This window comes from Oncorhynchus gorbuscha, linkage group LG11 (assembly GCF_021184085.1).
Source record: "Oncorhynchus gorbuscha isolate QuinsamMale2020 ecotype Even-year linkage group LG11, OgorEven_v1.0, whole genome shotgun sequence".
Taxonomy (NCBI): domain Eukaryota; kingdom Metazoa; phylum Chordata; class Actinopteri; order Salmoniformes; family Salmonidae; genus Oncorhynchus; species Oncorhynchus gorbuscha.
In genome coordinates this window covers 30,769,915-30,782,007 of record NC_060183.1, presented here as the reverse complement: position 1 = coordinate 30,782,007, position 12,093 = coordinate 30,769,915, and the positions used below count along the sequence as shown (strand labels likewise).

General features: G+C 39.7%; 1 protein-coding gene across 8 annotated transcripts in view; it reads right to left on the bottom strand.

Annotated features, from left to right (window-relative positions):
* cmn (calymmin) overlaps positions 1–12,093 on the bottom strand; it is a 74,925-nt gene that overhangs the window by 43,832 nt on the left and 19,000 nt on the right. For all 8 annotated transcript variants that reach the window (XM_046369356.1, XM_046369355.1, XM_046369361.1 and 5 more), the window contains exons 16-23: positions 11,252–11,305; positions 9,464–9,514; positions 9,305–9,355; positions 8,827–8,868; positions 8,660–8,701; positions 6,224–6,268; positions 6,020–6,127; positions 5,738–5,794 (exon numbers count right to left, since the gene is read on the bottom strand). In XM_046369356.1, coding sequence (XP_046225312.1) covers positions 5,738–5,794; positions 6,020–6,127; positions 6,224–6,268; positions 8,660–8,701; positions 8,827–8,868; positions 9,305–9,355; positions 9,464–9,514; positions 11,252–11,305 — 450 coding nt within the window. The remainder of the gene's footprint in view (positions 1–5,737; positions 5,795–6,019; positions 6,128–6,223; positions 6,269–8,659; positions 8,702–8,826; positions 8,869–9,304; positions 9,356–9,463; positions 9,515–11,251; positions 11,306–12,093) is intronic.

The window sequence follows — 12,093 nt, the reverse complement described above, 5'->3', positions numbered from 1 at the left end:
CAAACAAATACTTGAACCTACAATCTATATGGTATCATTTAGGTTATTCATGTCCAATAACATTGGATGGAGCAGTGCGCCAGCGGAGGTTCCAACAGACCAACACATGAGAAGTGCAATAAGAAAAAACACATCATGACATTAATATACCTACATGTTCTTAAATTATTTTTGCGAAAAGCCAACACCACAAGAAAGCATGCAACAAAAACATAAAATTAATATGACAACCAACACACTAAAACAATTCAAAATAAATCATGTGACACACTCAAACAGACCTGACAGTGCCATAAATGACACCATATGGATGCCAGCAACATGTGATGAACTTGTTGACAAGACAAAACAGAGGACTTGACATGTCACAGAGGACACATGCAAGGGCCAGTGTGACAAACATACACTGTGTTTATATGACAGCACTTACACATCCAAAGACGCAAACAATATCAAGTGTTAGTTTACCAGGTGGACTCCCAACTTTAGACTCCAGCACCCCATGTTCCACTGCTGATTTTTCAGGTACAACTGCAGGCTCACTTTTAATGCTCACTTCTTCCGGTGCCACCCCTGGTGCACTTTTAGTCAGGGTTCCTCCAGGGACGATGGGACCAGTGTTTTTAGCTGCCGTCGTTTCAGGTACCAACGCAGGCACAGCCTTTGTAACCATGGGTCCAGTACTTTTAGGCACCTGAGTTTCAGGGTCTACGCCCCAATCACCTTTCCCAGGAGGTGTGCCTGACCCACCATTTTTTTTTCTCAGGGACCTCACTTCCAGTGACAACCTGAGGTCATCACCATTTACAGCCACTGGTCATTTTAGTTTGAAATTGTAAACAAATATGTAAAACGGTCATCTGGTTTCAGTTATTTGCCTAAAATTAAACATTCCCACATAAGGCTATTCTTTTTAGAACATCAATGGACAGAAACAGTTTGTTGGACACAAACTATGACAGATAGTCCCCTAGTGAACAACAACCATGGTAGGGTGGAAACCCAACATGAAATCCGTACCCCTATCTTGAAACTTCTCATACATTTCTCATTGACATCATTTCAATGCATGATCTGTGCGAAGATCTGACTTGGTTGCATGGATCTCAGGTTAGGATTCAGCCCAAAATGTGTAAATACAGGCACTGTCAAAGCCTTCATTGTCTAAAAACTACAGCAAACACCACAAACTAAAGCAGACTGTTAAACGCAGTAAAAAAAAACATGTAAACAGATTTAGACATACATTTTGTTTTGTTACAGGGATTACTTAACCTATCCAAGGAATACCTAGGATAGGTTAAGTAATCCCTCTCACCCCACCCCCCCTAAGTTTTAGATGCACTATTGTTAAGTGACTGTCCCACTGGATGTCATAAGGTGAATGCACCAATTTGTAAGTCGCTCTGGATAAGAGCGTCTGCTAAATGACTTAAATGTAAATCTTAAATGTAATTTAAAATATATTCAATTAATATGTTTGTCAATGACCTACACACAATACCCAATAATATCAAAGTGGGATATTTTTCAAAATATTAAATGATAAATAATGAGAAACTGAAATGTCTTGAGTCACTAAGTATTCAACCCCTTTGTTATGGCAAGCCTAAATTAATTCAGGAGTAAACATGTGCTTAATAAGTCCCACAATAAGTTGCATGGATTCACAGTGTGCACTATAATACTGTTTAACATAACTTTTGAATGACTACCTCACCTCTGTACCCCATACATATAATTATTATTAGCTTGTTTCCATCTATGTAACATTGCAAAAATCAGGAAATTTGTGACAGAATAATGTATCCATGCTTTTGTCACTAGACTGACATGTTCAAAACAGTGCCAATTTCTAGACTAGCACATTAGAAACAAGTGATGCAGATTGACCATACATGCAGTATAACACAGCTCATGTTAAGAACACATTAAAACATGAGTACCATAGTAGTAGACTATTATCCGATCACGGGAAAAGGGGTGTAAAAAAAACTTCAGACTAGAGGGCTTGACTGTTGTCGGGGTTATCTGTCCACAGGATATTGCCGACCCGTCAGTGCATTCTAAAAAGAGAAGGACCATAGATATCTAGTCCCTAGTACAGAGAATCATCACTGGCTAGACCTTTGCTGATAGAAGATTATATTTGGGAATCTACAATGTGTCAGCTTTTTTTTCACCCATAGATGATGCTACTTCCAGTATACCAGATTTGAGTGGTGAAGCTACTCACTAGCTATGGAAATGACCAGTAAACGCAATGGATTATCCTCCCATGACCAGCCGTTATGGTTTGGGATGTTCAATCCAAGGGAGATCATTTTTCAACCAACCCGAACTTGGCGATACTTCCTTAATTCTCGACTTGGAAGGCACATTTGTGCTTTCGAAAAGACGGTGGCATACATTATACAGTGGGGTCTGAAATGATTGAAACTCTTGATTAAAGATTAGCAAAAAAATGACCGAATAAAATAACACATTAAAATACTGAGCTATATTGTATACTAATACAATTGCTCAGAGAAAAGGGAGAGGTAAAAATGATTGACACCCCTGTCTCAATAGCTCAACTGCGAGGATAATGGCACGGAGCCTTTTTCTAGAACGTTTTATGACTTGGAGAACACATTAGGGGGGGTTCTTAGGCCATTTCACCATACAGAATCCTTCCATATCCTTGATATATTTAATCTGCACTTATGGACTGCCCTCTTCAATTCAATGGGTTTTAAGTCCGGAGACCGAGATGGCCATTGCAAAATGTTTATTTTTATGGCCAATTAACCATTTATTTGTGGATTTTGATGTGTGCTTGGGGTTGTCTTGCTGCAAGAGCCACTTGGAAGCAAAATAGCCCCACAACATCAAAGATCCACCACCATACCATGGATTGGAACAGGGGCTTTGGTCAGGTGACATGAAAATAGAGCTCTTTGGCCACGCACACCAGTGGTGGGTTTGGTGTCTAAATTAGAATGCATGAGCAGAAAATAACCACATAGTGGTTCTCCCTTTAAAAGTTGCGGCATACTGATCCTGGGGCCCTTGTTAAGGTCAATGGCATCATGAACTTTACCCAGTAACAGGATATTTTAACCAAAAACCTGGTTGCCTCTGCCAGGAGACTGAAACGTGGCTGCAAGTGGATCTTCCAGCAAGACAACATCCCCAAGCACACATCAAAATCAACAAAGAAATGGTTAATTGGCCACAAAATCTACATTTTGCAATGGCCATCTCAGTCTACAGACTTGAAATCCATTGAAAACCTGTGGTTTGAATTGAAGAGTGTAGTTCATAAGCGCAGGCGAAGGATATCAAGGATCTGGAAGGACTCTGTATGGAGGAATGGTCTAAGATCCCTCTCAATGTGTTCTCTAAACCATAAAACATTTTAGGAAAAGTCTCAGTGTCGTTACCCTTGCAAGGTGTGGTATTGAAAGTTATTGAAAACAGGGGTGTCAATTTTGACCCCTATATTTTGTATGAGTACACAATGAGCAATTGTATGAGTATACAATAATATAGTTTCCCTATTTTTGTGCATACAATATCACTCAGTATTTTAATTATTTATATTAGAGTAAGTTCTGCTAATCTTTATCAAGGGTGTCAATAATTGCGAAACCCACTGTCCATTGTTGAATTACTTCATGGCACAAACATTTATTTTATTTAACAGAGCATTTCCTAAATTCCCAAATGCACCTGCAACTAGCCATGGGAATTCAGAAGAGAACGGTTCCTTCCAAGTCGAGAAGGAAGAATCGCCAAGTAAAGGTTGGTTTAAAAATATTCCCCCATGGATTGAACATCCCAAACCATTATCCTGTTTATGTGAGGATATTCCATTTCAATACAGGTTATTTCCATAGCTAGCTACTCACATGCTATAAGAAAATCTGATGCTTTTACACCCCTTTCCCAGTGTGATACAAATTCTAACTAGATACGAAGCATGCCATTGACATGGCACACCACTTCATGGACATGCAGAGAATAGTAGAGTTTTACCCATGTCTGGTACTTTGGGACTCTTTCCTTGAGGCACGGCTGGTGCCACTGGCTTTGGACTTTTTGCCTGTGAGGCTGGCTCTGGTGCTAGTTTAGGGTACGTCTTTCCTTGTGGAACCACAGGTGCTGGCTCAGGGTACGGCTTCCATTGTGAAACGACAGGTGCTGGCTCAGGGTACGGCTTCCATTGTGAAACGACAGGTGCTGGCTCAGGGTACGGCTTCCATTGTGAAAAGGTGCTGGCTCGACAGCTTCCATTGTGCTGGCTCAGGTGCTGGGTACGGCTTCCATTGTGAAACGACAGGTGCTGGCTCAGGGTACGGCTTCCATTGTGAAACGACAGGTGCTGGCTCAGGGTACGGCTTCCATTGTGAAACGACAGGTGCTGGCTCAGGGTACGGCTTCCCTTGTGAAACGACAGGTGCTGGCTCAGGGTACGGCTTCCATTGTGAAATGACAGGTGCTGGCTCAGGGTACGGCTTCCCTTGTGAAACGACAGGTGCTGGCTCAGGGTACGGCTTCCCTTGTGAAACGACAGGTGCTGGCTCAGGGTACGGCATCCCTTGTGAAACTGGCGCTGGCTTCGGACTCTTTGCCTGTGGTACTATAGCTGCTGGTTTTGGGGCTGGCTTCGGGTATGTCTTCCCTTGTGGAACTGGTGCTGCCTCTGGTGCTTTGTTAGGGCACGGCTTTCCTTGTGGAACGACAGGTGCTAGCTCTGGTGCTGGCTTAGCGTATGTCTTCCCTTGTGGAACCATTGCTGGCTCTAGTGCGGGCTTAGCGTATGTCTTCCCTTGTGGAACCATTGCTGGCTCTAGTGCGGGCTTAGAGTATGTCTTCCCTTGTGGAACCATTGCTGGCTCTAGTGCGGGCTTAGAGTATGTCTTTTCTTGTGGAACCGGTGCTGGCTCTGGCGCTGTCTTTGGACTCTTTGCCTGTGGTACTATAGGTACTGGCTTAGTGAAAAGCTTCCCTTGTGGAACTGGTGCTGGCTTAGGGTATGTCTTCCCTTGTGGAAAGATTAGAGCTACACCCTTTGTTGGCTCAGGTACTACAAGTCCTGGCTCAGGAGCTGGTGCAAGGTTTAGTGCTTCAGGAGTAAGAACTTCACCTTTGGGGCCCTTTCCATTCAGTGCAACAACACCTTTAGTATCCTGACCATTTGACATGCTGTATCCATTTGGCATGCCGTAACCTGGGAACCAAAACACAGTAACTTTGTACCAACTAAAAGATAACTAATCAGTGAAAAAGTGCAACAGTGAAACATGCAGTATGACAGTATCTTGACGTGATCATGTAGGAGATAAAAACAAACAAGGGACGCCTTACCGATTAACACAAACCACGACAGACATACAGCACATGCATAAGTAGAACAAGAAGACATGCTTGAAGTCTGAAATGCAATACTGCTCAATTATTGCTTATAAAATAAAAACACATGCACCATAATACCTTAGTACAGTTACTCTGAGACAAACTGTACAGTACAGAACGATTGACACAAATTACAACATGCAAGAAGAACATGAAAACATGCTTTAAACACCATACTACTAGTTTCCCCCGTATTAGATCAGAAGACACATATTGTAGGACATGCTGAGACAAACCACATACAAGATAAACTCAACCATACAGAACAAAAATGGACTCATCAAACTGGTTAAGACAGAAAAGCTGAGGCCACAATCAGACAACATGGAGCATTTACCAGTATTGACTACTTTAGCCAAATGTCCATTGGGTACACCAGCAGGAACACCATACCCTAGGAACCACAAGAGTTAAAAATACTGGCTCACAAATCAAGTGTGCATTTACAATATTCATTGCTTACAAGTTAAGATCAAAGTGGCAATTGATAGACATTGGAAAATGACAGACATCGGATAGAGGGAGCGAATGTTTTATTTTAAACGATACAAATGTTCAAACATACAGTGCATAGGGGCGCAGATGTACACAATCTCAGTTTTTGACAGTGAATGCTTACCACCATTTGGTGCTTTAGTTCCTCCATTGGACGCTTCAGTTCCTCCAATGGGTGCACCTGCTCCGACACCTTTAGTATTTTGAGGTTGAGGTGATCCATTCCCATAACCTACAACATATCCCAGTAACATATAAATTTGCCACAGCACAATCAAGAAGAGACATGTATTACCTGGGATGGAATCTACTTCCAGGGTAGACTCACCATTAGCTCCGTGTCCATTGGACACACCAGCTCCAGCACCATAACCTGGAAATAACAACGAAACAATAACGATTTAGACCTACTGAAAATTTCTAATCGACCTACTGCAAAATCACCATAATAGTTTTAGTGTAGACACTTCCTATTCAACAGATAAGATAGTGCCTTCAGAAAGTATTCACACCCATTTACTTTATTACACATTTTTACACAACCGGAATTTTAAACAGCATTTAGATTCTTGTCACTGGCCTACACACAACACCCCATAATGTTAAAGCGGATTTTTTTATTTTTTATTTACAAATTAATTCAATTAAAAGCTGAAAAGTGTGTAACCCAACAGGTTCTGCTCAGGGATTTCACCATGATGCCAATGGTGATTTTAAAACAGTTACAGTTTAATGCCTGTGATAGGAAAAAACTGAGGATGGATCAACAACATTGTAGTTACTCCACAATATTAACCTAATTGACAGAGTGAAGAGAAGGAAGACTGTACAGATAAAAAAATAAAATCTAAAACATACATCCTGTTTGCAACAAAGCACTAAAGAAATACTGCAAAAAATGTGGCACAAAAATTCACTTTTTGTCCTAATGTGTTGTAATTTGGGGCAAATCTAATTACAACACATTATGGAGTACCACTCTCCACATTTTCAAGCATAGTGGTGGCTGCATCATGTTATGGCTATGCTTGTAATCGTTAAGGACCGGGCAGTTTCAGGATAAAAAATAAGCAAAATGGAGCTAAGCACAGGCAAAATCCTAGAGGAAAACCAGGTTCAGTCTGCTTTCCACCAGACACTGGGAGATGAATTCACCTTTCAGCAGGACAATAACCTAAAACGCAAAGCCAAATCGACACTGGAATTGCTTATCAAGAAGACAGTGAATGTTCCTGAGTGGCCGAGTTACAGTCTGACTTAAATCTGCTTGAAAATCTATTGCAAGACTAAAATGGTTATCTAGCAATGATCAACAACCAATTTCACAGAGCTGGAAGAATTTTAAATAATTGTTGCACAATCTGGGTGTGGAAAGCTCTGAGACTGAACCAGAAAGACTCACAGCTGTAATCGCTGCCAAAGGTGCTTCTACAAAGTATTGATTCAGGGGTGTGAATACTTAGGTAAATTAGATATATCTGTATTTATTATTTTATTTTTTATGCGGTATTTATGTGTAGAAAAAATAAATATTGGATACACTTTTCAGGACTTTCAAACACTTTAGCAGGAATTTACCATTAGGTTTAGCTCCATATCTCTTGGGTACACCAGCTCCTGCACCATAACCTTGAGATCAAATATAGCATTAATATAGCATTAATATGTCAACAGTTTAGAGGCGACTACGGGATGCTGGCTTTCTAGGCAGAGTTCCTCTATCCAATGTCTGTGTTATTTTGCCCATCTTAATCTTTTCTTTTATTGGCCAGTCTGAGATATGGCTCAAGGTCAGCATCCCTGAGTCGCATCTTCACTATTGACGTTGAGACTGGTGTTTTGTGGGTACTATTTAATGAAGCTGCCAGTTGAGGACTTGTAAGGCGTCTGTTTCTCAAACTAGACACTAATGTACGTGTCCTCTTGCTCAGTTGTGCACCGGGGCTTCCCACTCTTTCTATTCTGGTTAGGGCCAGCTTGTGCTGTTCTGTGAAGGGAGTAGTACACAGCTTTGTACAAGATCTTCAGTTTCTTGGCAATTTATCGCATGGAATAGCCTTCATTTCTCAGAACAAGAATAAACTGACGAGTTTAAGAAGAAAGTTCTTTGGTTCTGTTCATTTTAAGCCTATAATCAAACCCACAAATGCTGATGCTCCAGATACTCAACTAGTCTGAAGGTGGCCAGTTTTATTGCTTCTTTAATCAGGACAACAGTTTTCAGCTGTGCTAACATAACTGCAAAAGGCTTTTCTAATGATAAATTAGCCTTTTAAAAATGATAAACTTGGATTAGCTAACACAACGTGCCATTGGAACACAGGAGTGATGGTGGCTGATAATGGCCTCTGTTAGCATGTGTAGATATTCCATAAAGAAAATTGTTTTTAAAATCAGCCGTTTCCAGCTACAATAGTCATTTTCAACATTAACAACGTGTACACTGTATTTCTGATCAATTTGATGTCATTTTCATGGACAATTTTTTTTTTTCCTTTGAAAAACAAGGTCATTTCTAAGTAACCCCAAACTTTTGAACAGTAGTGTATATAAAATATCATATTTTCAGCAGTTTGAAGCTGATGTACAAAACAGAAAGTAAAAATAAATTTAAAAAAACTTACCGGAAAGGGAAGCATAGAAGTATCACTCATAAAAAGGATCTACCACTTATCAGACTTGCATTAAATGAGCATGACAGGTCTATAACTCGCATTTCTATCTGAAATCAGTACACAGGTTGGGACGTGTTGTTGATATTTACCTGGTTTGGGTGCCTTTGCCCCACCATTGGGATATCCATACCCTAGGCATCAGAAACAGACAAATGCTTATGTTTTTAGACGGTCATTACAACTGGTTTGATATCAAATGACCATAGCTATAGAACAAAAAAGGAATTAATACAACTGAGTAACTTTGCAGTCTTACCACTGGGTCTGAGACCATATCCATTGGGTACACCACCATAACCTGAAGTTATCCCCACAGGAAGAATACATTCAAACGTTTTTACTTAAAGATGATTGTGACAGATTTCAAACAAAATTGGGTCCTTGAATGACATGGTTCAACAACAACAAATCATAAGATTTAGGAAACTCCGCAAACAAAATTCAAGGGGGGGACTTACTATTGGGTTTGGCGACTTGTATTACATATTTGAATAATCTAATGTTAGAATGAAACAATCAAGGTCTTTTTTTGTAAATGCTTTTTATGGTGTCTGATGAAGTATATTTACAATGTTGTTACTATTAAGATTTGTATTTATTTATTGTGATTGTCCCGTCTTTCAAGAATCCCTGGACAACATGCAGTTATAAAACCAGTTCTCATAGTGAACAGTCTCAATAGAAATGTCACTTAATAGCTGTGATTGTAGCACCGATGTATGGGTTTACATTACCATTGGGTTTAGCTCCTTGTCCATTGGGTACACCAGCTCCAGCACTATAACCTAGAAACCAGACAAATGTTAACTCAAACCAAACGGTAGTTGTGTCACGTGACCTCTGAAAACACAATACTGATATAATATGCAGAGAGTTGTTTTGGTTGGACTTACCATTGGGTTTGGCACCTTGTGCATTTGGCACATCAGCTCCAGCACCATAGCCTATAAATAACACAGTTGTCACAACAAAAACAACTAGAAAATGACATTTCCTAAAAAAAGACAAATGTGTGTGCTTGTATTGTTGTGAAATAGTAGTAGTGGTAGTTACTGCAGTATTAATGTTGGTATTAGCAATGGTAGTAATAGGGCTGTTATAGGCTTATGGGTTAGTTGTGTGGTGAGCTGTAGTGTGGAGTTACTATAGTGAGTTAGTATAGTAAGTTAGAGGGAGTACTATGGGTGTGTTCGTAAATTCACTCTGGAGTGCCAGAGTGTGCTCAGAGTGCGCTCTGGGCATTCATAAATTCAGAGCGTTCCACTCTCAGAGCATTTAGAGCACAGAGGGACACTCTGGCCAAGGAGTAGGATTGTTGATTTTTCAACATTTTGAAAGTTCTGTAGCAGTGATCTCAGTTTAGAACGTTGAAGCCTGCATTCTGCCATTGAAGTGGGAATACAACAAGCTTTATAGATGATAAATTATGAATGGTAGCAAAAAGATGTGTTAAAGCAATCTAAGTTGGGTCAGTCTGCATATTTCAACATTGGTTTGGTGTTTGTAGCTTAAACGGATCAAGAGCAGTGGCAAATTCAAAATGTGCCTTTTTGTAGACTATGGATGCACATTTAAAATAGTGGAAATTTAAAATAGTTCTAGTACAAAAAGTACAAATAGTATCAACAATCTTTTGACAAGTAGTTGAGTCAGTCAGGACATCACCATTGGTTTGGTGTTTGTAACATAAATGGTTCAAGAAAGGTGTCGGATCCAATTTGACCATTGAAGTCTACGGAGCATTTATTGAAAATATAAAATGGTTCGGGTTAAAAAGTACAAATAGTATCAACAATATTTATTTTACAACCAATCTAAGTTCAGTCAATCTGTACATGTCAACGTTCGGTGTTTGTAACTTTAACGGTTCAAGAGCAGTGAGGAAAAGCAATATGTGCCAATCATAGCCTATGGAGCTTTTATGTAAATGTAGAATGTTAGTGCAAAAAGTATAAATATATTCAAAAAGCTTTTTTAAAACCAATGTTAGTTGAGTTACTCTACACATTTCAACGTTAGTGTGGTGTTTGTAGAATAAACGGTTGAGCAGTGGCGAATCCAAATACTTCCCATTAAAGCCTATAGACCTTTTATGTTCATTTCAAATAGTTATAGTTCAAATTATAAATAGTAACAAAAAGCTGTATATAAGCAATCTATGTTTAGTCAGTCTGCACATTTCAACATTGGTTTGATGTTGGTAGCTTAAACAGTTCAATAGTAGATGTGTCTCCATTTTTGTTTACCATTCAAGTCTATGGCCATTGAAATGCATTGGGATTTCTGCAAATGTGGTTGTAGTGTGAAAAGTATAATTAGTATCAAGAAGTTTATTTCTAGCAACCTGAAGACAATCAGCTTGTACATTTTATAGTTGTTTTGGTATTAGTAGCTTTGATGGTTTTGGTGCTTCAGGTAGCAGCGGAAGGTGAATAATAAATGTCCGATTTCAGCTGTTCTTGCTTTCAGCAAGCACACCGAATTATAATATACTGCTAATTCAACATGAATCATCTAGAATGAACAGAAATAGAGCCAAGGTGGTTTACCATTGGCTTAGCACCATTTCCATTGGGCACAGCAGTACCATGTTTCCCTGACTGAACCTCCAAGCATAAAATAATCCTAAAATACTTGGTTTAACACAAAATTAGCATACCAAGAAAAAAAGGGAGATTTACCTTTGTTTTTTTTCGCACCATTTCCATTTGGCACAGCTGCAGGAGCACCATAACCTAGAGATCAGACAGATTCAAACCCAATGTTCATGGTTGTACCACTTAGGCCAGGGGATCTCAAAGTGCCCTCAAAACAGCCCACAGGGATGCTGACCCATGTTGACTCCAATGCGTCCCACAGTTGTGTCAAGTTGGCTGGATGTCCTTTGGGTGGTGGACCATTTTTTTATACACACGGGAAACCGTTGAGCGTGAAAACCCAGCAGCGTTGCAGTTCTTGACACATGGCACCTACTACCATACCACGTTCAAAGGCACTTAAGTCTTTGGTTTTGCCCATCCACCCTGTGAATGGCAGTCACATATAATCCATGTCTCAATTGTCTCAAGGCTTAAAAATACATCTTCAAACCTGTCTCCTCCCCTTCATCTACACTGATTGAAGTAGATTTAACAAGTGACATCAATAAGGGATCATAGCTTTCACCTGGATTCACCTGGTCAGTCTATGTCATGGAAAGAGCAGGTGTCCTTAATGTTTTGTACACTCAGTGTATATTTTTTACATTTTATTTTTTTATTAATTTTTTAAATGAATAGCTAGCTACATAGCCGTCTTTGTATCAAAGATAATTGCGTAATTATCGTATTTCGCCGTCCTAACGTAGTCTTCACTAGCCAGCTAGCTAACGTCCACTGATTAGCTGCACTGGAGAAACTATTACACTCAACTGAACGACTTGATTAGTGTAGTGTTAGCTAGCTACATAGCTGTCTTTGCTGTCTTCGTATCCAAGATAATTGTGTAGTTTAGAGTGTGTAGTCTTAGAGTGATTATCTGAATG